Source organism: Vicia villosa, linkage group LG7 (genome assembly GCF_029867415.1).
Source record: "Vicia villosa cultivar HV-30 ecotype Madison, WI linkage group LG7, Vvil1.0, whole genome shotgun sequence".
Taxonomy (NCBI): domain Eukaryota; kingdom Viridiplantae; phylum Streptophyta; class Magnoliopsida; order Fabales; family Fabaceae; genus Vicia; species Vicia villosa.
The window spans coordinates 72,339,777-72,366,634 of NC_081186.1; the positions used below are offsets into that span (position 1 = coordinate 72,339,777).

General features: G+C 36.8%; 1 protein-coding gene across 1 annotated transcript in view; it reads left to right on the forward strand.

The window, feature by feature from the left end:
• The first annotated feature begins 239 nt into the window (after window positions 1-239).
• LOC131619310 (UDP-glycosyltransferase 87A1-like) overlaps window positions 240-26,858 on the forward strand; it is a 42,080-nt gene continuing 15,461 nt past the window's right edge. The window contains exons 1-2 of the mRNA XM_058890420.1: window positions 240-276; window positions 927-1,566. Of these exons, the coding sequence (XP_058746403.1) occupies window positions 240-276; window positions 927-1,564 (675 nt within the window). The 3' untranslated portion in view covers window positions 1,565-1,566. The remainder of the gene's footprint in view (window positions 277-926; window positions 1,567-26,858) is intronic.

The following is a 26,858-nucleotide window of genomic DNA, read 5'->3' on the forward strand; positions in this document are numbered from 1 at the left end:
TTAGTTATCTCGATTGATCCAGAAGGAACAATTGGGATGTCCTCAGTCAGAACGTGAGCAACCTTTTTCAGAGTTAGGAAAAACTTCATCTTAGATTGCCAACGTTTGAAATTGGATCCCTCAAACTTGAATGGTTTGTCATTCACAGAAGCAGCCGCAGTATTACCGATAGTTTCCTCAGTCGACATGGCAGTTACAGAAATCGTCTTAAAATTGTTGTTTTTCGGTTTAATAAAATAATGCCACAGAGGAAATTATCGGCTGAGTCGCGGATCGGTACGCTTTCTTTAAGACGTTTCGCGGTACTGCCAGATTTATGCAAAGCAGCTCGTAAATACCCACGATGCCTCCAAGATAAAACAGCTCGTTTCAATACGATTCACACTTGCACGTGTGATGAATCGTTCTAAATGATACACCTTTCTGATGGTTAAAAACCAGTCTCAGTATAGGGATTTATTCCAGTCGAAAAAAGAAAAGAACAATTTGAGATGAAGCAGAGTAAGAGAGAGAGGAGAGAATTCGGAATTGAATTCTGGAGTGCAGAATAAGTGACTGAGGGAAATGTATTTATAGGCAAAAGGATCCACCCGAATGGACCAAATCGTGGGCGAAAATATAGTGGGAGAGTTGAACCGGCCCAGTCAAAGTAACCGTTATTCACTTGGTCAGACTTGGAGGACAAGTAAACCTAGTCAAAATCTAGGTTAAGACTTGGTGTGTCCTCACTCCTTTATAAAATTGTAGGTGCCCTTGGGCCCAACAACAATTGTTCAAGTTGGAATATATATACACTACTAATATTTGTGTTCCCTCCAATGTGGGACTTAAATGAACCTTTTCAAATTCATCTCCATATTAGCTCTTACTTGTGTTCATTTATTGCTCATTTAATGTCAATAAATTTTTCCAACTCTTCCTCCAAGTTATCATCATTCCAAGTTCCAACAGCTACTTTGAATGGCTAGATTCACAACCAATTGGTTCTATTCTTTACATAGCACAGGGAAGTTTCTTTTCAGCTTCAAGTGAACAAGTTGATGAAATTGCAAGTGCTTTATGTGAAAGTAATGTTCGATTTTTATGGATAGCGCGTAATGAAGCTTCAAGGTTGAAACAAATTTGTGGAAACATGGGATTGGTTTTGGAATGGTGTGACCAATTGAGAGTGTTGTCACATTCTTCTATTGGTGGATTTTGGTCACATTGTGGTTGGAATTCTACTAAGGAAAGTGTTATTTCTGGAGTACCGTTTTTTACTTTTCCAATTGTTTTTGACCAACCATTTAATAGTAAGATGATAGTAGAGGATTGGAAGGTTGGATTGAGAGTTAAAGAAAATGTTAAGGAAGATGTTTTGGTAAAGAAAAGTGAAATTGTAAAATTAGTGTGTGAACTTATGGATTTTGATAGTGAGCTTACAAAGGGTATTAGGGAAAGAAGTAGAAAGCTTAAAAAGATATGTTGTGATGCAATGGGAGATGGTGGCTCAGCAGACACTGATTTGAAAGCCTTCATTGGTGATATAATAATGCATTCTTCTTCAAAGTTCACACATGCTTAAAGGTCCGCCACTTCCTGGTGAAGTCTCTGTCTCAATAATATTTTGATTTGTAGTTTATTGGATTGAAATGTTCTTGCTAATTAGTAATATTTATGTTTGTTTGTTATTTATTGTTATTGAAACAAATTATTTCTGTGGTACATTGTACTGTTCGAAGAAATGCTAGGTCTCTTTCGTATTTCTCTCTCACGTCACGTATATCTGTTGTACCAAGTAAACTGTAAAGTGTATATAAAGACAACCATATAGAAACAAACAACAAATTGAATCCAATTTGATTTTTGCCACCCCCTCGAAATATGTTGTCATTTCAGAGTATCTTTAATTTACGAGACAAAGTATCTTCAAAGTCTACTAAACACTGTCATTGAAAAATAAATATAGTATCTAAAAGAAATTAATATCCATCATTTTAACAACTTTCATTTAACATCAAGTGTCATCATCGATTGGATTCAAGCATTTAAACGTCAACAAATGTCAATCAACAAACAACAACAACATTACCATCACAATTATTTCAATTAAGCAATTATCATCAATTATCAATTGTTTATGAACACAACTCAACATCAATAATTTTCATCATTCAAATTTATTCAACAATAACAATCTATGAACAACACCTTCAACAATTTGATTCAATCATTCAATTAAGCTAAATCAACACAATAACACTTTATTTCAATTCTTTTCAACAACCACAACATTTGCATTAACATTTGAATTCAATTACCATGTTCAACAATTAATATCAACATTCATCATCATCATCAATTAACATCTCAACAAACAACAATTAAATTCCAAATTCAAGATCCACATAGAATTCAAGAAAAATTACCGAATCAAGATCAAAGAGGATGTTGGAGAGTTGTGATCGGAGAAGGATTGTGCGTGGTGCTAAAATCGTGAGGAGGAAGCGACCGGAAAACGAGTGCGAGAAGGAGTAGTAGTTGTGAGTCCGCGGCGATCTTGGCCGTGTGCGGAGGTGCGCTTGCCGGAGGGAGTCTCAATGTGAAAGGGCGGCTCGAGAAGCGGCTTGGTGGTGGTGGAGTATGCGGCTGAAGGGAAGAGGAAAGGAGAAGAAATTTCAAGGTTTTGATGATTTTCTTTGTTGAATGTTCTAGGTGAATGTATGAAGTTGTTAGAAAATTGCCCAAGTTCTTGAAGAAAATGTGCTTTTGATTTGAGAGAATGAAGAAAGAGAAGAGAGGAAGTGTTTTTGATTTTGGGGAAAATTGTGACCAAATGACAAAATTGAGGGAAAAGTGTATTTATAGTGAGTTTGAATTTTGAAATTCAAATTTCTCTCCTAAACGTATTTTTGAGCTTAATTTTCGAGGAAACGCTTTTCGATGCGAAAGTCGGAGTCGGGACCAACGGCATATCAGATATGACAAAATTTGTGAATCGTTGCCGCCAAAACGGACTCAATACGGTAAACGGTGAAGAAGTTATGCGCATTTGAACAACAAGAAATTCATCTGGTCATCTGAGGCGAAAAACTCAACTGTGCAGAATTTTCGTGTGTACCGCTTAAAGAATGCGAAGAAACTCGATCTTCCGATCAAAATCCGAACCCGAGGTCCGAAGATAAATCACAGCCGACAAAATTTGGGAAAGAATGTCGCCAGAATGGGCTCGATACGATAAAAATTAATAGAGTTATACAATTTTAAATCATGTCGCACAGTGCCCGAAAATGTATTTCAACAGATAAATCATGATGCTTTTGCCATATTTTGGGACTTCTAGTGCAGAATTGGCCTCAGGTCCCAACATACGAAATGTCGGGGACATCGAGAGTTATGAACGGATAAACGGTGCGAGAGTTTTGAATTTTTGATCATCTAGAAGACAGTGGTTCAACACATTTTCTCACTGTAAAACCTCAGGTATATTGTGAATTCGAGGACCTTCCTCAAAGAAATAATTGTCGACCCCAACACATGAAATGTAGTAGACCTCAAGACAAATTTTTTGGCATATGGCTCTGTCGCACGCTCGCGAAAAAATGAACAGAGTCGCCACCAATATATTTATCCCCTAAGGGAAAGGAATATCAGAAAACCTAACAAAGGAAGGAACAGGGTCTTGCGACCAGAGAATCAAGGTACGGGAGTCGGTTACGCGAGGGGAAGGTATTAGCACCCCTCACGCCCATCGTACTCGATGGTATCCACCTATGTTTGTTGCTATCTAAAGGGTGTATAGCTATGTCTATGTCTAAATGCGAAATGAATGCAAAATGTAGGGAAAATAAAGAATTGTACTCGCACGGGCCCTACCCCGCTGCCTACGTATCCTTTTCAGGAATCAGAGTTACCGTAGCTCGGCTAAAGATTTTCTGTTTGTTTTTGTGTTTTTAATTGGGCGGCGTTAACGCTCGCGCTCTTGCATAAGGGGACAACCTAGGATGCAATGGAGCGGAGATAACGGTGCCCTTAGGAAGAAGAAAGAGATTAGTTTGTGTCTTTTAGGGTAGATGAGTGATGAACAGTTCCCAATACTGGGCCACTCACCACTTTCTCTACTTTGCTTTAGTCTGAACCATTGTTAGATGTTTTAAAGTGTTTTTGGTTGTGTATTTTTTAAGGGGAATTTGTTTGCGAGTCGAATCACATAAAATGTATAATGATCGAGAAGCAGATTAGGGAATGAATCCCACTCACTTCCATCCCATTATGTAATGTTTGAGAAACAGATTAGAGAATGAATCTCACTCATTTCTCTCCCATTAATTAATGTTTGAGAAACAGATTAGGGAATGAATCCCACTCGTTTCTCTCCCATTAAGTAGTGACCGAGAAACAGATTAGGGAATGAATCCCACTCGTTTCTATGCCACTAAGTGATTGAGAAATAGATTAGGGAATGAATCCCACTCATTTCTCTATCACTTGCTTAATGTGATTCGCATCTTCCTTTTATTAATGTTTTAAAGAGTTGAAAAAGAAAAAAGAATACAATAGGGAACTAATTCTAAATTCTAATCTAAATTGTCTATACAAGTCTAAATCCTTATGTTAACATGATAATGTGATAGATTCTAAGAGGAGCATTAAAATGGTATCAACAAAATAGGCCTAAGATAAGGCCAAAAACAAGTAACCAAAGTCACACAACAATTATACACAAATAGCATGAAAATAATACAAAAGCATAAGAGAAGCAATTCAAATGTTAGTACAAAAATTGACTTAAAAATACTACTATTTTTATGAGTTTTTTAATGTCACTTTTCATTATCTAAAATCCTTAACAAAGAAATCGTGATCTAAATCTAAAAAAACTAAGGAGAAAATTGGTTTTATTGTTTTTTATTATCTAAAAAGAAAGTCTAAAACTTTGCCAAAGAACCTAAATTCTAAGCAAAAAATGGGGTGAAACAGGGGGTTAAAGTTGGACTATGGGTGTGCAGTCAGTAATGGTGAGCACTGGGCCCAATCAATAGCCCAACAGGTTTTTTTTGTTACAGATTTTTTATTCAGATTTTCTTTACCAAAACAGTGGCCTGATGGGCCCTGTGGGGTGTAGTGATCAATTCGTGGATCAGGCCCAATATTTCATGTTCAGATTTCAGATTTAATCAAAATGAAAAAAATAAAAGAGAACAATTAAATAGAAAAAAACGGAAAGAGGCAATTAGGGTTTGATTTGTGGCCATTCAAATTCTTATTATTCAGTTAAGCTCGTATTGATTAAATGAAATCCCAATTAGCATTCAGGTTTAAGATCAATTAATTATTAATTAACAATTAAAAGAAAAAATTAATTGAAAGAGAGTTAGGGTTACGTGAGTGGCTTTTCAGCTTTCCTTTCAGACTTTCTTTCTCTCCTCTTTCACAAGGCAGCGACGGCGTCCAAACTTCTCAATGGAGGAAACTCCGATCGAACCTCCTCCCTCGCGCTGCCATCAATCAAATAACCAGATCGTATCATCTCCTATCTCATCTCTCGTTTTTGTTGATTCACGCAGAGTAACATCTCAAATGAATTCGCGACAACGGCGGCCGGAGCTTCTACGATTCGAACCTCGCCTTCTCTGATTCAAACAGATCTCCCTCACTCGTATCTCTTCTTTCCGACTCACGCTATCTTTCCTTCAGCTTGTGCCTCACACTCAATGTTCCGATTCGCGCTCGACGGAGAGAGTTCGGTGTTTCTTCGGACGTAACCAAGAAGAAGAGAAATCCAGTTGAAATCTTCAAGGAACGGTAATCCTTGTCGTCGTATCTTGACTCGTTCTTCTTCTTCTTTCTTGATTTGAATTTCGGTGTGTGAGTGTCGTTGTGATGAAGATTGTTTGTGGTTTGCAGAGATTGAAAGATTGATGTTGTGACTTTGTAATTGATGAAGATTTCAGTGGCGAGAATCTTGGTATCGAAGAAGGATTAGAGGCGGTGCTTGATTGAATCAGAGGTGTGGAGAAGATTGAAGATGAAGATGAAGTGGAGGGATAAGCAGATGAGGGTGCGATTGAAATTGGTGGAAAAATGGTGAAGTGAAGGTTCTGATGAATGAAGTTTGCAGAGAGAGTGAAGATGATGATGAACGAAGAATTATGGAGAGAAAATGGAGAAGGAATCGTGGAGAGTGAATCACATGAAGATGAGAAAGATGGTGAGATTAAGAGAGTGATTCTGATTATGTGAAGGATGGCCAGAAACTTGAAGGATGAATCGAGAGTCTGTTATATAGAGCTGAAGAGGATTAGTTTTCTGAAGGTTAGTTATTTATGACTTTTTCTGTTATATCTTAGTTCTCAATCCCGTTCTTCCTGTTATAACTCTGTTGAATGGTTCTGTTATTTCTGTTGAGTTTTGTAACTGATTTTCGGTTACTTATCAGTTAGGCATAGGTTGTTAGGAACTGATTCTGTTACAGCTGTTTTGAAGTTAGTTGAGAGGTGGTTAGGTTGTTACAAACTGTTAGGTTAGTTTTTGGTTAGTTAATGGTTATGTGAAGGTAGTTATGTTGGTTAAGGTGAGCTGGCAGTTGGTTAGTTAGAAAAGTAGTTACAGGTTTTTTCTGTTTGAGAATTCTGTCTGGTAGTTAGGTGGCTGTTAGGACGGTTAGGGAAGTATTTAGGTGTTCTCCCTCGGCAAGACGAAGCACGGACTCTGATATGCTGCTTGATTGAGCCAAATAAACACCCTTGGCTTTTACTGAGTGTAACTTGAACTGGACTCCCTTGAGTTTGCAGATTTTGTACCCTGTTAGTTTAACTTGTGAAGTGAATTGAATGTGGATGGATAAATCGTGTGCTGCAATAGGCTAGGCTTATGGTGTCTTGAATGATGGTGCTGACTGCGTGCTCTACTGCAGTATTGTCTTGTATTGTTTATGTACAATTTGCTTCTTGAAAGTTGCAAGGCTGTTTTTCCTTTTTTTTTTTGAATCATGACTGATTCTGTGTATCTTCGCGATGCAGGTTCGGTTTATGGACTATGCAGCTCCAGTTTTTTTCTATTTTTCCATGTGTGATTTTGTGAAGGACAAGACACGGGTGCAGTTCGCCTTTGAGTGCAGGGGCTGGTTGTAAGTTTTTTTTTATAAAGGTTTATATGTGGCAATGATATGTGTGAATGATTTTCTCTGGCTGTGTGAACTTGTGGTGGCAGTTTCTTTGGCTTGACTTTGAACGGCACGATCTGAACCGCTTTGCATGGAACTGATGTTTCTTGCCCTTCGTTATGCAGGTCTTATTGATTGAGATAGGAGGCTTGATGAGGTGTGTGTAAATGGCATTGTAAATTTGGATGGAGCATGGGCATGAGGAGCAAAGGTGATGGGAAGGGATGTAGTTGAAGACTTAGAAACAGTAGGCTTTTAGGACATTAGTTGGCTTTGAATGTAATTTTTGTAGTTTCTTTGAGGTGTAATATATGCAATTTTTGTAATATAAGATAGTGTATCTTGAGCTTGAAATTGTGAATGATGTGGACTTTTGTAATGTGATTTTTTGTAGTTTAAAGAGTGGATGGAGTTTGGAATGATTTTGACTTCGGTTTTGTATGGATCTTGAATGAATATATAAGTGTTGTTTTGAATAGAATTTGGATGATGGATGCTTGAATGGAATAGAAATGGTAATAGACCTTTGAGACCAACCATTGTCTTCATGCACTTTAAATCCACCTTTAGGTGTACTTTAACTTTTTCTTTTCAAATGCTCAATGACGAAAGTCTCATAATTTAACCGAGATGAATCTTTTGACCACCTGGAGGGTATAGAGATAAAGAATACCATGCCGCCATATCTTGTAATCCAAACTTCAATTGATTAGAATAAACCAGAATCGTCTCAATGGAGCTCTCATATAGGAATTTGTTAATTTGGTGAAGAAGTATCAAAACCTTAACCTCCTCAATCATGATTAGTAAGAGAAACAAAATTTGAATCTTTCTTGAAGTATAGCAAACCCGAGTTCTTCAACGTCTTTGATCCCAACGCCAGATTTATTGATTAATGATGCATGGTGTGTTAAATGACCTAATGGGAGTATGTACATGAGACTATGAAATGCATAAGCCTAAGCCAGATAAAATTGAAAGGGTAGGACAAATTTGGGGTATGACAGCTGCCCCTATTTAATCATCTTAAACCTGAAGGTGAGATTGGCGCTAGCCTTTCGAACCTTCAAGGTAGAAGAAGATAAAATATCAAGACCTGAAATTTGTCCTGAAGAGAAGATGGTGTAAGTGTTATCCTTATTTTTTGTTTGATATCTGCTGGGGAAAGAGAAATGTTTTTCTTTTTTCTGGTGGAAAAGTTTACAGTGAGTAATGGTTGAATGGTGATAGCTTGTAACGTGGTAACGGTGCCGACACGGGGTTTTCAAAGAGAATGGTTGTATGAAACAATGATCGAAAGAAAAAGACCTCGTGCGATTTACGACTCAACGTTAGGACTGAAAGGAATAAGACCTCGTGGCGATCAACTCGTCAACAGAAGAAAAGGGAATAAGATCTCGTGGCGATCTTATGACTCAACATCGAAAGAAGATCTCGTGGCGATCAACTCGTCAACAGAAGAAAAGGGAATAAGATCTCGTGGCGATCTTATGACTCAACATCGAGAAGATCTCGTGGCGATCAACTCGTCAACAGAAGAAAAGAGAATAAGATCTCGTGGCGATCTTATGACTCAACATCGAAAGAAGATCTCGTGGCGATCAACTCGTCAACAGAAGAAAAGGGAATAAGATCTCGTGGCGATCTTATGACTCAACATCGAGAAGATCTCGTGGCGATCAACTCGTCAACAGAAGAAACGGGAATAAGATCTCGTGGCGATCTTATGACTCAACATCGAAAGAAGATCTCGTGGCGATCAACTCGTCAACAGAAGAAAAGGGAATAAGATCTCGTGGCGATCTTATGACTCAACATCGAAAGAAGATCTCGTGGCGATCAACTCGTCAACAGAAGAAAAGGGAATAAGATCTCGTGGCGATCTTATGACTCAACATCGAGAAGATCTCGTGGCGATCAACTCGTCAACAGAAGAAACGGGAATAAGATCTCGTGGCGATCTTATGACTCAACATCGAAAGAAGATCTCGTGGCGATCAACTCGTCAACAGAAGAAAAGGGAATAAGATCTCGTGGCGATCTTATGACTCAACATCGAGAAGATCTCGTGGCGATCAACTCGTCAACAGAAGAAACGGGAATAAGATCTCGTGGCGATCTTATGACTCAACATCGAAAGAAAATCTCGTGCGATTTTCCACACTTTGGAAAGGAATAAGATCTCGTGGCGATCTATGACTCAACATCGACTCGACATCGAGGGACAAAAGAAGACATTGTGTCAGACACTCATCAGAGATTGAAGATACCTCGCATCGGCACCGTGGTTGGAAGAGATTTGAAATGTAGTAGCAGATATCAATCGGAATTTGTAAGGACAACCTTTTGTGTGGGGATGTATTATTGTCTTGAGTAAGTACTGATTCTGATTATCTGGCTTATGCTTTGTATGCATGTTTGAATTTTTCTATGGCGTAATGCTCCATTTTGATGGATATGCTACGCTTTTGAGGATGCAATGTTGTATGTAGTGAGTACTATATGCAGAGTGCCAAATAAAGGCATTAATGAGGTAAACACCAGGGAGAATTCCCCTAGTGTTAAGGACCATGTGGAGGTGCCAACAGATATTGGACTTTGATTTGTAAGATGCACTTTTCTTTGACTTGAAGAATGATTTCTGACTTCTCACCATGTGCCACTGGTTGGAGGATTTTCAGTTTGAGGAGATTCCCTCGATTCACCATGTTGGGGATGAGAAATCCAGATAAGGAGCTTTGATTAGGGAAGTAGAACGACTCCTAGGAGGAATAAATCCTTATGCTTGAGGAGAGACCAAATTCTCAGGAGAAATAAACTCCTATGCTTGGGGAGAGACCAAATTTCCAGGAGAAATAAACTCCGACGGTCGGGGAAGAGACAATATAACTCAAAAGAGTGTGCCCCAAGCTTCATGACTTTCAAAGGAATTTCCCTAAAGGATCCTTGAGGAGATTAGTCGAATCTCGACGTAACTGCCCCAGATTGGTTGAATTTGAGAGAGATTCCTCGACTTGATTGCCCCAGATATGCCGAATTTGAGAGGTCAAACCTCGATTTAATTGCCCCTGATTAGGTACATCTTACTAGAATCCTCAAGCTTTCTTTGTTTTGAAGTCAAACAAACGTGGAAACAACTTTACCACGCTCAACGGAGTCTTCAAATTCTTCCTCTCAAGGTAATCAAGGAAAGCATTAACTGTTCATGCCCAACGGAGTTCTTTGGATAACTTGCCCCTTGATAATCAGTCTCTGAAACGATTAGCTTTTACTCCTCGGAGTTCTCAAGTCTTGTTGCTTTGACATGATCAAGTTACTCACTGATTCTCATCATGGTAACTTCCTTGATGTTAAGCACGTATTTGTATGCAAAAGAATGTTAATTCTAAGAATGATGATTCTAAAGCAAAGCCTATGTTAGTCTTGAAGTTGTAAAACTTTTTTTGTGAAATGAGGTTGCGACCTCTTGTGAATGGATCACTAGTTGACACAACCTCGATTTTTTCATATGGAAGATAAAGCAAGCCTACGATACCAACATGGATAAGAGTCTCGCTTCATTGGGAGTCAGTTAAACGCTATCTCATAGGAGTGTGCTTTCAAAATAACCCTACTTCAATTAGGACTTTTGAGGGTTGTAACTTGGTCAGGTTCACGGTTTTCAGAAAACAAAGGATTTTTAGGCTCGAAATTATTTGGTACCCACCCCCTTCATGATGTTCTCCATTCCTAGGTTCAATTAACTCGACATGAGTGTTCATTCCTCACAAGGAATTTGGAATGGTTGCGGAATCAACGAGGTTTTTTGGACATGGCAGTCACTTCATCTTGCATTTTTGGTGTCTGATCACACGACTTTGTTCTTTTGATAAGGATTTTTATTTTGTAATCCTTGTTTTTCGCTTCTACTTTCCCTAACTTTTGCCTGGACATATTCTCTTGAATTTTATTTTGGAGTCCAGCGGGATGCCCTAACCTTTTTGCCTAAGTCACTTGTTTTCGTGTTGTTGACTTAGCGGGCTCCTTTTTTTTTATTCACCTTCTTTTTTTTTTTTTGAACAAGTCGTGTGATCTTGAATCTTTGATTTGCGGGAGGTGATTGTGACTGCCTCGTTCTTTGATTGATGAGGGATAACCATCGTTGTGTCGTCATCTCTTGACCTCTTGATAGGATAAGGATAACCATTGAGGTTTTGACATTCCTCAACCTTTTGAAGGATATCCATTGTTGTACCCTTAGATTCATACCCTTTTGGTGAGTTCTGAACACTCGATCAAGTTAAATGAACACTACCCTGCCCCAAGGTTAAAATAAGGGTTTTTATGATTAGAAAAGAAACTCCTTCTCCAAGGCTCAAAGGGGTTAACGAAGGTCTATCTCCCTTATATCTCCGGTGTTTGGGGATTTGAAACAATGCCTGTACATCCTCAGTAGGGTTTTTTATTCAAAACACATGATTTGAGATTTTTGCGTTTTTATCTTTCATCATTCTCCCTCAGCCTTTTTGCCTAAGCAAACAATTAGTAAAGTTGGTATCGTAATGCCAAAACATTTTATGAGTGATAACGAATGGATTACTTCAAGACAAACATAGACAATGTATTACGATTTTCATTCAGAAATTAACAAGTTTTTTACATGCTATTGATGCTTAAACACACAAATGAAAAATTACAATGAGAATGCAGTAAGAAACTAAATGGGTGTCGTTGTTGAGGAGACTTGACTCCGTCTGGACTTGTTGAGCTTGAATACTTTCTGCAGTTCCTTCCAAACACTTCAAATTACTTCAAAAGAGAACTCCAACAAAGTCACCCATGAATTGTAAACTTTTGCCTCACTTTAGGGATTCGAGCAATGCGAGTGATGCAATGCTCAAGATAAGAGTATGTCTTGCTTATCCCTCGTGCGGGAGCCCCAAGCATAGTTGCTAGAGTAGTAATCGCCATCATAAATGGGAAGAATATGGTATGGTCATCAAACTCAAGAGAGCTACTTGTGGTGAAGAAGACCCAAAACACGAGTCTTAACCAATTGAAATTCTGACAAACGAGGAAGCAACTTGAGGATGAGAAGCATTATGAAGAACACTCTTGATTACCACACGGAAGAAGATTCTGACGGATTCACATAGGAATTTGTAATGCTTTTAGGGATTCGAGCAATGCAAATGGCGCAATGCTCAAGATAAGAGTACGTCTTGCTTATCCCTCGTGCGGGAGCCCCAAGCATATTCATTGAAGAAGTATCTGCCATCAAACATGGAGGAACCTTGCATGGTCATCAAACTTAGAGATGCTATATGTTGTAAGGAAAGACCAAAACACCAACTGAAACACCAACCTCCACGGATACAACTGAGCACAAGAACCTTGAGAATGTGAGATGCTTCTACAGAACACTCTTGATTACCACTTGAAAAAGGTTCTGACAAAGTTGCTCGAGAATTTGTGGTGTTTTTATTATTATCATACCAACGAGTTCAAGGAAGCAGCTTTCTACAAAGCAGGAACTACTTGAAATGAGAACACAGAAAGGAAATGATGATTGCCATAGTTGAGGAGACTTGACTCCTTCTGGGCTTATTCTTCTTTTTTTTTGTGATACTTTCTGGAATACGGACATTCACTTATGCATGAACTCTTCGTCTTATGTGCAGGCCATTTGGAGTGAATGATATTGCTTTGGAGTCAATGAGATCTTGGACTTTGTATTTCAAAACATTACAATCCTCAGTTGAATGTCCAGATGTCCCAGAATGGTACTCACACTTTGCATTTAAGTCATATCCTTGAGGAATCGGTGTTGGAGGGGGCTTAAACTCCTTTAGTTGGACCAAAGAATCCTTGAGCAAATGAGAAAGGAGCTGACTATAGGTCATAGGAATTGGGTCAATCCTTCTTGGTGGTCTCCTTGGCATTTGTGGACCCTGCTGATGGCAATGATTCCAATACCCATTCTGTTCAGGTGTCTTCCTCTTTTGATCTGGCTGTGAAACAAATGGAGATTGATGAGGTGGGAAACCTGGAACCCAAGATGGTGCATTATGCTTCTGATTTGAAGTGGATCTGACATAGAAGTATGAATCAACCTTTTCTTCCACCGCAGTTGGAACCCCATTTCCTTGAACAAACATACCCTCGGGGGTGAACAAAATCACTTTTGAATCATTGAGATCTTGAATTTGCTGCTTCAGCGCCCTACAATTCTCAATATCATGACCAGGTGCCCCAGAATGGAACTCACATCGAGCATTGGCATCAAAGGTGGGGGGAAGCTTTTCAGGCGTATCTAATTCTCGTAGCTCAACCAACTGAAGCTCCAGCAAACGGGGAAGTAACTGAGCGTAAGGCATCGGGATAGGATTGAGAATTCTCTGAGGTATCTTAGGCTTTTTCCCACGCATTTGGCCCCCTTGATTCATTCTAGGGACATGAACGGATTGATGTGGAGGTAATGGCACTTGAAATTGAGGGAGAGCTCCTTGAGGCATTCCATGAGTGGAAAGGAATCCTATTGGGAAGAAGGAATCAACAACTTCTGTTGCAGCAGCAGGAACAACATCACCTTCCTTCCTTAATACCGTCTTCAGAACTTCCATGACCAAGCTCAATTGAGTCTTCAACTGACTATTCTCCTCTTTTAGTGCATCCTGATTACGGACCAAGTCTCGCATCTCCAACATAAGATGACCCATTTGTTCCCTCATCTCATCCATTTCTTCACGGAGTTGTTCCATAGTTGATCTTGGAGTTGTGGCGGTGAGAAGTCAAATCTGTTGTTGATCTTGAAATCTGGATAGAAATGGTCCCATAAGTCTTTGAAAGAACCATGAAATGCATGATAGTATGAATGCATGTTTCATTTATGAGAGATCCTAAAGTCTTTTCACAATCTTTCATTTTCTTTCTTTCTTTTTTTTATCTCTTTTTTTTTTGTATAGAATGTCTTTTCTTTTCTTTTTCGCTTTTCTATTTCCTTTTTCTTTTTCTCCCTTTTTTTTTTTGGAAATAGACTTTAGGATCTTTCATAAATGGAGTGGATACAACAATGATGTTATGCAATGCAAAGGCATGGGATCAAGGTCCATATAATCTTAGTAACCACCATACAAACTTCTGAATAACTGATACAGGTCAAATGTCACAGGATCAAAGGTCCGACGCCTTTTTGGATACCAGGAAAACCAATAGTCACCAACAGAACAGAATAGTCACCAACGGTACCTGTCATGTATATCCCACCCCACTCACAGGTGAATCTAGGTCAAGGTAGGTCAATGGCTTCCAGCGTTATCAGTTCTCCTGAAACACCATCATTGTCGCAAATACATGCCAACAATGGTATTTCATTTGAACCTCGACTGGTCGTGGGTCTCATGATCGCAATCAACAGAACCTGACATTCTGTTGGCGTCATGACTATCCACTCTATCCTAGGTATCCTATGTGTCACTCTGGCCTGGGTATTGGGCCTTTTACCTCATAAAACATCCCACCCAACCTGCAAAACAGAACAGAAGACCCCAAGGAACACAGAATATAATCCATATGCATGATGTGCAAACAGAAATAAACATGATATGCAAGCAGAAAAGTAAACATGCAAACATATATACAAGGTATAGACATAAAAACAAATAAACACCCCGTAAATAAACAAACAAACGCAGGCTAGGATCGACTCACTAAGGATGGACCAGCAACAGGTCTAGCAACATCCCCAGCAGAGTCGCCAGCTGTCGCACGCTCGCGAAAAAATGAACAGAGTCGCCACCAATATATTTATCCCCTAAGGGAAAGGAATATCAGAAAACCTAACAAAGGAAGGAACAGGGTCTTGCGACCAGAGAATCAAGGTACGGGAGTCGGTTACGCGAGGGGAAGGTATTAGCACCCCTCACGCCCATCATACTCGATGGTATCCACCTATGTTTGTTGCTATCTAAAGGGTGTATAGCTATGTCTATGTCTAAATGCGAAATGAATGCAAAATGTAGGGAAAATAAAGAATTGTACTCGCACGGGCCCTACCCCGCTGCCTACGTATCCTTTTCAGGAATCAGAGTTACCGTAGCTCGGCTAAAGATTTTTTGTTTGTTTTTGTGTTTTTAATTGGGCGGCGTTAACGCTCGCGCTCTTGCATAAGGGGACAACCTAGGATGCAATGGAGCGGAGATAACGGTGCCCTTAGGAAGAAGAAAGAGATTAGTTTGTGTCTTTTAGGGTAGATGAGTGATGAACAGTTCCCAATACCGGGCCACTCACCACTTTCTCTACTTTGCTTTAGTCTGAACCATTGTTAGATGTTTTAAAGTGTTTTTGGTTGTGTATTTTTTAAGGGGAATTTGTTTGCGAGTCGAATCACATAAAATGTATAATGATCGAGAAGCAGATTAGGGAATGAATCCCACTCACTTCCATCCCATTATGTAATGTTTGAGAAACAGATTAGAGAATGAATCTCACTCATTTCTCTCCCATTAATTAATGTTTGAGAAACAGATTAGGGAATGAATCCCACTCGTTTCTCTCCCATTAAGTAGTGACCGAGAAACAGATTAGGGAATGAATCCCACTCGTTTCTATGCCACTAAGTGATTGAGAAATAGATTAGGGAATGAATCCCACTCATTTCTCTATCACTTGCTTAATGTGATTCGCATCTTCCTTTTATTAATGTTTTAAAGAGTTGAAAAAGAAAAAAGAATACAATAGGGAACTAATTCTAAATTCTAATCTAAATTGTCTATACAAGTCTAAATCCTTATGTTAACATGATAATGTGATAGATTCTAAGAGGAGCATTAAAATGGTATCAACAAAATAGGCCTAAGATAAGGCCAAAAACAAGTAACCAAAGTCACACAACAATTATACACAAATAGCATGAAAATAATACAAAAGCATAAGAGAAGCAATTCAAATGTTAGTACAAAAATTGACTTAAAAATACTACTATTTTTATGAGTTTTTTAATGTCACTTTTCATTATCTAAAATCCTTAACAAAGAAATCGTGATCTAAATCTAAAAAAACTAAGGAGAAAATTGGTTTTATTGTTTTTTATTATCTAAAAAGAAAGTCTAAAACTTTGCCAAAGAACCTAAATTCTAAGCAAAAAATGGGGTGAAACAGGGGGTTAAAGTTGGACTATGGGTGTGCAGTCAGTAATGGTGAGCACTGGGCCCAATCAATAGCCCAACAGGTTTTTTTTGTTACAGATTTTTTATTCAGATTTTCTTTACCAAAACAGTGGCCTGATGGGCCCTGTGGGGTGTAGTGATCAATTCGTGGATCAGGCCCAATATTTCATGTTCAGATTTCAGATTTAATCAAAATGAAAAAAATAAAAGAGAACAATTAAATAGAAAAAAACGGAAAGAGGCAATTAGGGTTTGATTTGTGGCCATTCAAATTCTTATTATTCAGTTAAGCTCGTATTGATTAAATGAAATCCCAATTAGCATTCAGGTTTAAGATCAATTAATTATTAATTAACAATTAAAAGAAAAAATTAATTGAAAGAGAGTTAGGGTTACGTGAGTGGCTTTTCAGCTTTCCTTTCAGACTTTCTTTCTCTCCTCTTTCACAAGGCAGCGACGGCGGCCAAACTTCTCAATGGAGGAAACTCCGATCGAACCTCCTCCCTCGCGCTGCCATCAATCAAATAACCAGATCGTATCATCTCCTATCTCATCTCTCGTTTTTGTTGATTCACGCAGAGTAACATCTCAAATGAATTCGCGACAACGGCGGCCGGAGCTTCTACGATTCGAACCTCGCCTTCTCTGATTCAAACAGATCTCCCTCACTCGTATCTCTTCTTTCCGACTCACGCTATCTTTCCTTCAGCTTGTGCCTCACACTCAATGTTCCGATTCGCGCTCGACGGAGAGAGTTCGGTGTTTCTTCGGACGTAACCAAGAAGAAGAGAAATCCAGTTGAAATCTTCAAGGAACGGTAATCCTTGTCGTCGTATCTTGACTCGTTCTTCTTCTTCTTTCTTGATTTGAATTTCGGTGTGTGAGTGTCGTTGTGATGAAGATTTTTTGTGGTTTGCAGAGATTGAAAGATTGATGTTGTGACTCTGTAATTGATGAAGATTTCAGTGGCGAGAATCTTGGTATCGAAGAAGGATTAGAGGCGGTGCTTGATTGAATCAGAGGTGTGGAGAATATTGAAGATGAAGATGAAGTGGAGGGATAAGCAGATGAGGGTGCGATTGAAATTGGTGGAAAAATGGTGAAGTGAAGGTTCTGATGAATGAAGTTTGCAGAGAGAGTGAAGATGATGATGAACGAAGAATTATGGAGAGAAAATGGAGAAGGAATCGTGGAGAGTGAATCACATGAAGATGAGAAAGATGGTGAGATTAAGAGAGTGATTCTGATTATGTGAAGGATGGCCAGAAACTTGAAGGATGAATCGAGAGTCTGTTATATAGAGCTGAAGAGGATTAGTTTTCTGAAGGTTAGTTATTTATGACTTTTTCTGTTATATCTTAGTTCTCAATCCCGTTCTTCCTGTTATAACTCTGTTGAATGGTTCTGTTATTTCTGTTGAGTTTTGTAACTGATTTTCGGTTACTTATCAGTTAGGCATAGGTTGTTAGGAACTGATTCTGTTACAGCTGTTTTGAAGTTAGTTGAGAGGTGGTTAGGTTGTTACAAACTATTAGGTTAGTTTTTGGTTAGTTAATGGTTATGTGAAGGTAGTTATGTTGGTTAAGGTGAGCTGGCAATTGGTTAGTTAGAAAAGTAGTTACAGGTTTTTTCTGTTTGAGAATTCTGTCTGGTAGTTAGGTGGCTGTTAGGACGGTTAGGGAAGTATTTAGGTGTTCTCCCTCGGCAAGACGAAGCACGGACTCTGATATGCTGCTTGATTGAGCCAAATAAACACCCTTGGCTTTTACTGAGTGTAACTTGAACTGGACTCCCTTGAGTTTGCAGATTTTGTACCCTGTTAGTTTAACTTGTGAAGTGAATTGAATGTGGATGGATAAATCGTGTGCTGCAATAGGCTAGGCTTATGGTGTCTTGAATGATGGTGCTGACTGCGTGCTCTACTGCAGTATTGTCTTGTATTGTTTATGTACAATTTGCTTCTTGAAAGTTGCAAGGCTGTTTTTCCTTTTTTTTTTTTGAATCATGACTGATTCTGTGTATCTTCGCGATGCAGGTTCGGTTTATGGACTATGCAGCTCCAGTTTTTTTCTATTTTTCCATGTGTGATTTTGTGAAGGACAAGACACGGGTGCAGTTCGCCTTTGAGTGCAGGGGCTGGTTGTAAGTTTTTTTTTTTATAAAGGTTTATATGTGGCAATGATATGTGTGAATGATTTTCTCTGGCTGTGTGAACTTGTGGTGGCAGTTTCTTTGGCTTGACTTTGAACGGCACGATCTGAACCGCTTTGCATGGAACTGATGTTTCTTGCCCTTCGTTATGCAGGTCTTATTGATTGAGATAGGAGGCTTGATGAGGTGTGTGTAAATGGCATTGTAAATTTGGATGGAGCATGGGCATGAGGAGCAAAGGTGATGGGAAGGGATGTAGTTGAAGACTTAGAAACAGTAGGCTTTTAGGACATTAGTTGGCTTTGAATGTAATTTTTGTAGTTTCTTTGAGGTGTAATATATGCAATTTTTGTAATATAAGATAGTGTATCTTGAGCTTGAAATTGTGAATGATGTGGACTTTTGTAATGTGATTTTTTGTAGTTTAAAGAGTGGATGGAGTTTGGAATGATTTTGACTTCGGTTTTGTATGGATCTTGAATGAATATATAAGTGTTGTTTTGAATAGAATTTGGATGATGGATGCTTGAATGGAATAGAAATGGTAATAGACCTTTGAGACCAACCATTGTCTTCATGCACTTTAAATCCACCTTTAGGTGTACTTTAACTTTTTCTTTTCAAATGCTCAATGACGAAAGTCTCATAATTTAACCGAGATGAATCTTTTGACCACCTGGAGGGTATAGAGATAAAGAATACCATGCCGCCATATCTTGTAATCCAAACTTCAATTGATTAGAATAAACCAGAATCGTCTCAATGGAGCTCTCATATAGGAATTTGTTAATTTGGTGAAGAAGTATCAAAACCTTAACCTCCTCAATCATGATTAGTAAGAGAAACAAAATTTGAATCTTTCTTGAAGTATAGCAAACCCGAGTTCTTCAACGTCTTTGATCCCAACGCCAGATTTATTGATTAATGATGCATGGTGTGTTAAATGACCTAATGGGAGTATGTACATGAGACTATGAAATGCATAAGCCTAAGCCAGATAAAATTGAAAGGGTAGGACAAATTTGGGGTATGACAGGCTCGCTTCAAAATGATACTCCGATTAAAAATTATGAATTTTCAAATATCCGAAAGACAGTGGAACGGTAAATTCAAATCTCATGTAATTGGTACTTTCAGACATCTTCCTCAAAGAATTGGCTTCCGGCATGATCACGGAAGATGTAGATAATGTCGAAACAGTCTCGACAACTTGAGAACCATGCCCATACGACCTTCTAGTCGGAAGTTACAAATTTTGCATTTGTACCGTAAAAGCAAACTTTTGAACCAAACTGTCCTGAAATAATGGAAACTCTTTATTATTTTCTCTTGATTTTAAATGACATAATAAACGCCTACCATAACTTAAGCCAAAAAAATAAGAGGGCAAATTATGGGGTGCAACAAGCATCAACCATGACTAAATGAAGTGGTTAGATAATCAACCCTTTGGTTCTGTTTTATATGTCTCACAAAGGAGTTTTATTTCGGTTTCAAGTGAAAAAAATGACGGAATTGCTAATGGTATATGTCATGCACTCGGTTTTCTACCGTACTTCTCGTGTGAGAGATACGCGAACTGACTCTTTTCTTTCTGCTTTTGTGTTTTTGAAAATCAGAGAGTCGCCACCGACTTTTATTTTATCCAATTAAGGAAAGGTTTATAAAAGAAACAGAAAAAGACCTTTAAGAAATTCTGGGTAAGGGGGTAGGTTATACAAAGGGAAGGTATTAGCACCCTTTGTATCCATGGTTATCCATGGGCTCTTTAATTTGCTTAGCTCACTTCTTTTGAATCACTTTTCTATTGCCTTGAAATGCTTGTATGTGGTTTCAAATACTTTTGTAAATTGACTTTGTAATGATCCTTGTGTGGATGTATACAAAGTGTTTTATCTTTCGAAAGATGTTTTGAAAAAAGAACCTTAACTTCGTAATGATCCTCGTTTGGATATATACAAAGTATTGTCTTTTTGAAAGTTTTATTTTGAAAAACAATGATATATGAGAGATTTGTTTGTTTTGATTTGAGCAAGCAAATTAGGAGATCTACCCTAAGTTATAAGGTCTTTTCATATTTCCTTTAAAAAAACTATCCTTTTACCGGATGTAAACGAAAGTTCGATTTTGCATTTGAAACAGTAGAATTTGATTTTGATTTTGAAAAGAGTAAAAGAGGGATTACCCTAAGAGGTGCAAGTGTGATTGTGTTTTGATTCAGATATTTTATCTTTGAAGTTAGCGATCTAACGATTCAATTTTAATCTTTTGGCATACACGCAGTTTTATATGTACTGGAATTTAAAATGCGGAAATGTAAAATGCGGAAAGTAAATCTACGCTATTACATCGATTTTGCGGGAATGTAAACTACGTTATTTACATGAATTTGACAACCTATACACTTGATCTATGAATTTAAATTGCAAGAACATAAAAGAAATATTTTTGGATTTTTGGATGATTGATTTTAATTAGAATTAATGCATGATTAATTTAATTAAAATGAGAAAAAGATGGAAATAAAATTTAAACCTAAAAATTAAGTTTAAAATATGTTCAAAATGCTTATTAATTAATTTTAAAACAAAACTAATTTTTTTTTGGAATTTTTGAAGTAGTTTTTGAAATTATTAAGTTAATTAATACATAATTATGCAAATAATTATACAAATATTTAAAACTTAAAGAGAAAATTATCCTAAATATGTACAAAATTAGCTTATAATATATAAACTATATTTAATATAAAGAACAAAATAATTTATGATTTTTTGATTGGTTGAAATAATTAAAAAGCAAATATATAAATATATACTAATTAATTATACAAAATATTTAAATCATGAAGAAAAATAAAATATGTTTATATCAGAAAATAAAGTATTATTTTATCAACTTAAAAATATTTTTTGTGCATTTTTTGGATTTTTAGAACTATTTTAAAATAATTTTAGAAGTTAAATTAAATAAAATAGAAAATATAAATATTAATGATCTGGTGTGGTGATTTATGAGGGAACATGGTGTAGCTGCGTGTTTTGGAGCGTTGGATGAGCTGTCAGATTGATCAGGTGGTGGGAAGCCTGAAGGCGCATGACACACAAGACACCTGCAACACACTCAATTAGAAGAATTTAAATTTAAAAAAGGCGCGCGCGCAAGCCAATGGGGTGAGGACACGTCTTTGTCTTCAACCTCCAGACACCACTTTTAACAGCGCTTTTATGCAAAAAGCGCTGTAATTGATGAACCCTAAATCTGCAAAATAGCGAATAGGGGTAAACCACAATATAAATTTTTCGCGATATGCTCTTTTGACTGGGTTTTCTCCCCTGAATTCGAATATGGCCTTAGTTTCTTCTACTTTTGCTTGTAACGAAAATCCCTAAATAGGATCTAAGAACCCTAAAAAATGGTAACCTCGTATACAAGCATCCAAAACTCAATTAAACTTCCAGAAATGATCAACACATCAAACTAAACTCAAATATATGTCTACATCTTGCTAAGCATGCGTGTATGATCAAATACGAATTGATTTTTGTTTGGACAAATCGTGACCTGTGTAGCTCGATTCAGTGAGTTTCAAGGCTTGCAATTGATCCGGTTATGTTTAGTGAGGGTCAGGGAATGTGTTTGAGTATTTAGTTTGTATTGAAACAAGCTAGAATTAAAATTCAAATTTTAAATTTCTTTGAAAAATTCAAGTTGATACAAGTATGTTACAAGCATATGAATGGCTCCCAATTCGTGTCTCTTTTATTACTGAAGTATGCTCCTTCATTTATAGACATAGAAGTGCTTAAGAACTAAGCTAGGAAGCATTGATTGTTGTTGTTGTTGTTGAATTTTTGACTTCTTTAATACATGTAGCTTTGATTTCAAACAACCATAGCTTGATTTTTCCACACCTCTTGCCCTAGCCTATTGTACTTGCTTCTTGCTGCAGAATTGAGTCAATTGTGGAGGCTTTAGCTTAAGATTAAAGCTACATCATTATCCTTTACCATTTTTTTTCAATTTAATTTCAAATGTGATAAAATTAAACCAAAAATGAAATAAAAATGTTATGGGCCTTAGGTTGGTCGTGGGAGGCCCTTTACATCATGGGAAACATGTTTGGACCATGGAAATTGAGTTTCATTTGGAAGAAAAACATTTTTTATCAATGTTGATTTCATGCATTTTCCCAAACTTTAGCCAACTTCAACAAGGTGTAAATCCCTCAATTTTTATCATATGAAGGAGTTCTTGCACTTTTTGGAAACCGCAAAGAGTCATCTAACCAATGTCTTTGGTCTCATATCAAAATGATTTTCCATGCTCCATGTGTGTCCTTTTGAAAAAAGTGACTTTTTGTTGACTTTGAAAATGACCTGTAATGTCTTTGTCCATATTTTTCAAATGGTGAATCTAATGACCATGGGACCAATTGCATTTGAAAGATAATTGAATTTCCTTCAACGTGAGCTTTGGTTTGAATTTTTTGGGTGAAGGATGAGAGAGTTATGGCCAGTCAAAGTTCAGTTGACTTTTTAGGAGAAAACCCTAATTTTGAAACTTAGGGTTTTGTTGATTTTTGATCTTTCCTTGATGAATTATGATCAACCAATTATCAAATGATGAATCCTTTGACAAAATATGGACTTTGACAAAAAATTTCATTTTTGACTGTCTGTTGACTTTTTGGTCAAACGGGTCGTCTGTTGACTGTTTGAGCTGCTGACTGTGCGTCTGAGCGAATTGAAGTTTGAAAATTTGTATGATGGTACTTTGAGATATATGGAGGTCCATGAAATCCATTTGAAGTCTCAAAAAACTTGTTCTCCTGAAAAAAACAAAAAACCCTAGTTAGGGACTATTTGTGTAGGAGACAGTTGAGCGTACCTGATTTTTGTGCAGTGCTGAGTCTCTGCTAATCATGTGATATTCAGAATACTTCTAGGACAAAAATCTTGGAATTTTGAAATGCTAAAGTTTGATTTTATTTATGGTACAAAACACGGAGAATTGCACTGTCAGCGGTTTGACTGTCAACTGACTGTTCAGGCATGTAGCAGTTAAAGTGAAAATTCAACAGTCAAAGTTAATATTTTTATTGTTTTTGTTTTTGGTTTTGTTTTGTTTTTGTTTTGTGTTAATGATGAAAATTTATTTACATGAGTGGTTAGTAAAACACAGACATAATAAATAATATGTACTGTATGCGAGCAAAATTACCGATAATGACCCTGAAAATCATTTAATGCACAGAAAAATAAATATTTAACTGGCAGAAAACACACAAAATATTATCTGGATAATTAAGCAACAGTATGACAAATAGTACAACATTTAATACTGACAGTATAAATATTACATACTACAATGAACAGTACAACGAGTAAACGGTACATTAAGAAATAAGAGATACGACAAACTTTAAGAATGACGATTAATAACCCATGCTACAAACAGTAACATGTAGATGATTGGGAGTGTCAACATCCCAGGTCCACATTTTTCAGGGCTATGTAGACAGAAGAAGGACATGATTACCACCACGACGGTGATGATCATAAGAAAACACGTCTCTATCCGCTTCGCCATTTTTGCCGGGGGAAGAAGAGAGAATGAATATGAAGTAGAAATTTGAGAGATGAGTTAGAATTTGATGTGAGATTTTATGAAAAAAATGAGAGGTATTTATAGAACGAAAAGAAGGATAGAGACGTTGGGGAATGAAGTGATTCCGTACAAAAGGAAAATTTGAGTGGAAGTAGGATTTGAAAGAAAGTGTATGGTAGGGTTTGAAAAAAGAGATGTATAGAATAAAGTTAGGATTTGATTTTGAAAGAAGAGATTTGAATGGAAAGGAAAAGATTTTGAAAATAATGGAATATAGTACAAAAATTAGTGGGAAACAAAGTCAATAATAATTTACTTGTTACCAGTACGGTCTGAATCCCCGGACTTTGCGCCTGCAAAAGATTTAACTCTGTACCAATTGCGTCAGTACTATTTATCTGTAAATGAATCTCAAATAAATAGCGTGTGTGAAGTAATAAACAGTACTTGGCGTTTGCGTAAGAATAAACTCAACAGCGAGCCAAAATACCGTATAAGAAAAATTCTAAAAACCAAGTATTCATAAATCAAGATATGAAAATCCAAGATTATATGAAACTTTTAATTTTTAGATTGAAGTTTTCTTGAAAAAAGATGCGGGCAAATTTTGGGGTATAACAGTATACACCAAAGTGGTGTTAGATTCTTGTGGGTAATGCATGGAGAAAGTTCTAAATGGGAAAATTTTTGTGGTGATAAAGGGTTTGTTTTGCCACTGTATGAACAATTGAGAGTGTTGATGCATTGTACTATAGGTGGTTTTTGGTCACATTGTGGGTGGAATTCAACTAGAGAAGGTTTGTTTGTGGTGTGCAATTTCTTAACTTTCCTATCATGATGGACAAGGCCATCTCAATTTTTTAGAGGCCCTGTGTAGATTAGTTATGTTTCAACCATGACAAAATAATTAGAGGCCCTATTTACCTCCATTTTAATAGTGGCAAAGATCTACGAGGCCCTATTTAGTTAGGATTTAATCATAAAAAATTTGAGCCCCTGTGCGGTAGCCCGCCTTGCACGCCCTCGAAGACGGCCCTGATGATGGACCAACCTATGAATAGTAATTGTATAGTTGAGGATTAGAAAGTTGGATAGAGGGGGAAGAAGAAAGTTAAACAGGATGATGTTTTGATTAGAAGTGATGAAATTGTTAAACTTGTTAGAAAATTTATGGATTTGGATGATGATGAAGTGAAAGGTACGAGGAAAAGAGCAAGAGAGCTTTAAGAAATATACCAATGTGTAATTGCAAGTGGAGGGTCATTAGAAAATAATACGAAAGAATTTATTAGTCATATATTACATGGAGCCAAACCATGGAGTAAAATAAATACAACATGATGTCTCTTTAGGCTGAAAAACGCATGTGTGACATGCCTAAGAATGATGAACAAGATATTTGAAGAAGAAATCGGCAAATGCTAGAGGTATATATGAATCACATGATTGTCAAATTTATCAAAGATAATCTCAATAAAGGCCATATAACATTTTTCCTATACAACTTTATTGGTATATAAAAGTTTCATATGCTAAATATTCATTTAGTAAGGACTTTTTATTTCCAAAGTCCTTCATCTCAAATAATTTCTTTAAACAATATATAGATTTTGGAATTTCTTCCGGAGTTTCAATAATTTTATGTCATCTACATAGACAACTATTATAGAAAATTATTTTCTAGAAATTTTCATAAAAATACAAGGACTTATTGATTTATTTGTATATCTCTCTCCCTTAGCAAATATTCATTGAGACAATTATATCACTTGTGTCCATATTGTTTTACCTCATAGAGATACTTGTTCAATTTTATGTCCTTATCAAGTGAACCATACAAATGAGATGTCATAACATCCATCACGTTCAAATCAAGCCCTTTATGTGCTACAAGATTAAGTAATTATTGGAAATTAATTGAATCCACTACAGGTGGATATGTTTCATCAAACTCGATCCTAGGTCTTTGTGAAATCATTGAGCAATAAATCAAGCTTTATACCATTCTAATTTTTTTCTTCACAAAAACTCATTTATATCTCATTGGTTTCACATCTCGAGGTATTCGGGCTACATGTCCAAAAATGACTCCCCTTTAGAGTTTAATTATTCTTCGATTAAATCCATATTTTGGCCAATTCTCACTTAGTTTACAATCTTCGATAGACTTTGATTCATGATCTATTCATTTTGGTCAATTTTCACTTCATCTACAATCTTTGATAGACTTTAATTCATGATTTGTTCATTTTGACGAATTCTCACTTTGACTACAATCTTTGGTAGATTTGTTTCATGATCCTCGTCATCGTTTATCATCTTTAGCGCTATATTGTATACAAATACATTGTCAATATCGACTTTATTTGGTTATCTTAATTTCGGTTCCATTTCATTTCATCCATGACATAATTTATCGAGATCTCTTTATTTCATATTTCAAGTACTTGATTAATTCTTCTAGATCACTGAACAATAAATTATGTCAAAGTGCTCTTAGAATTTTCATATCCTCGCTTGGGTCATCTTTAACTTTAGTTTCTTTTTAAGGTTAAGAACTTTTAACATTGGAACCGACTTTCATACCACGCTTCAGGCGCGACTACAACTCATTTGCAATATTATATTATCCAATAAGAGAATCCACTTTGAGGGGAGTATTAACAACCGATAATTTGTTTCATAAACTTTAAAAATGAATAATATTTTAAACTTTTGGTTCATATTGGTTTATATGAAGATTAAGACAAAAATGTATTTTAAATTATTCATTTGAACTTCTGGTTCACATTTTTTCAGCTACTTAT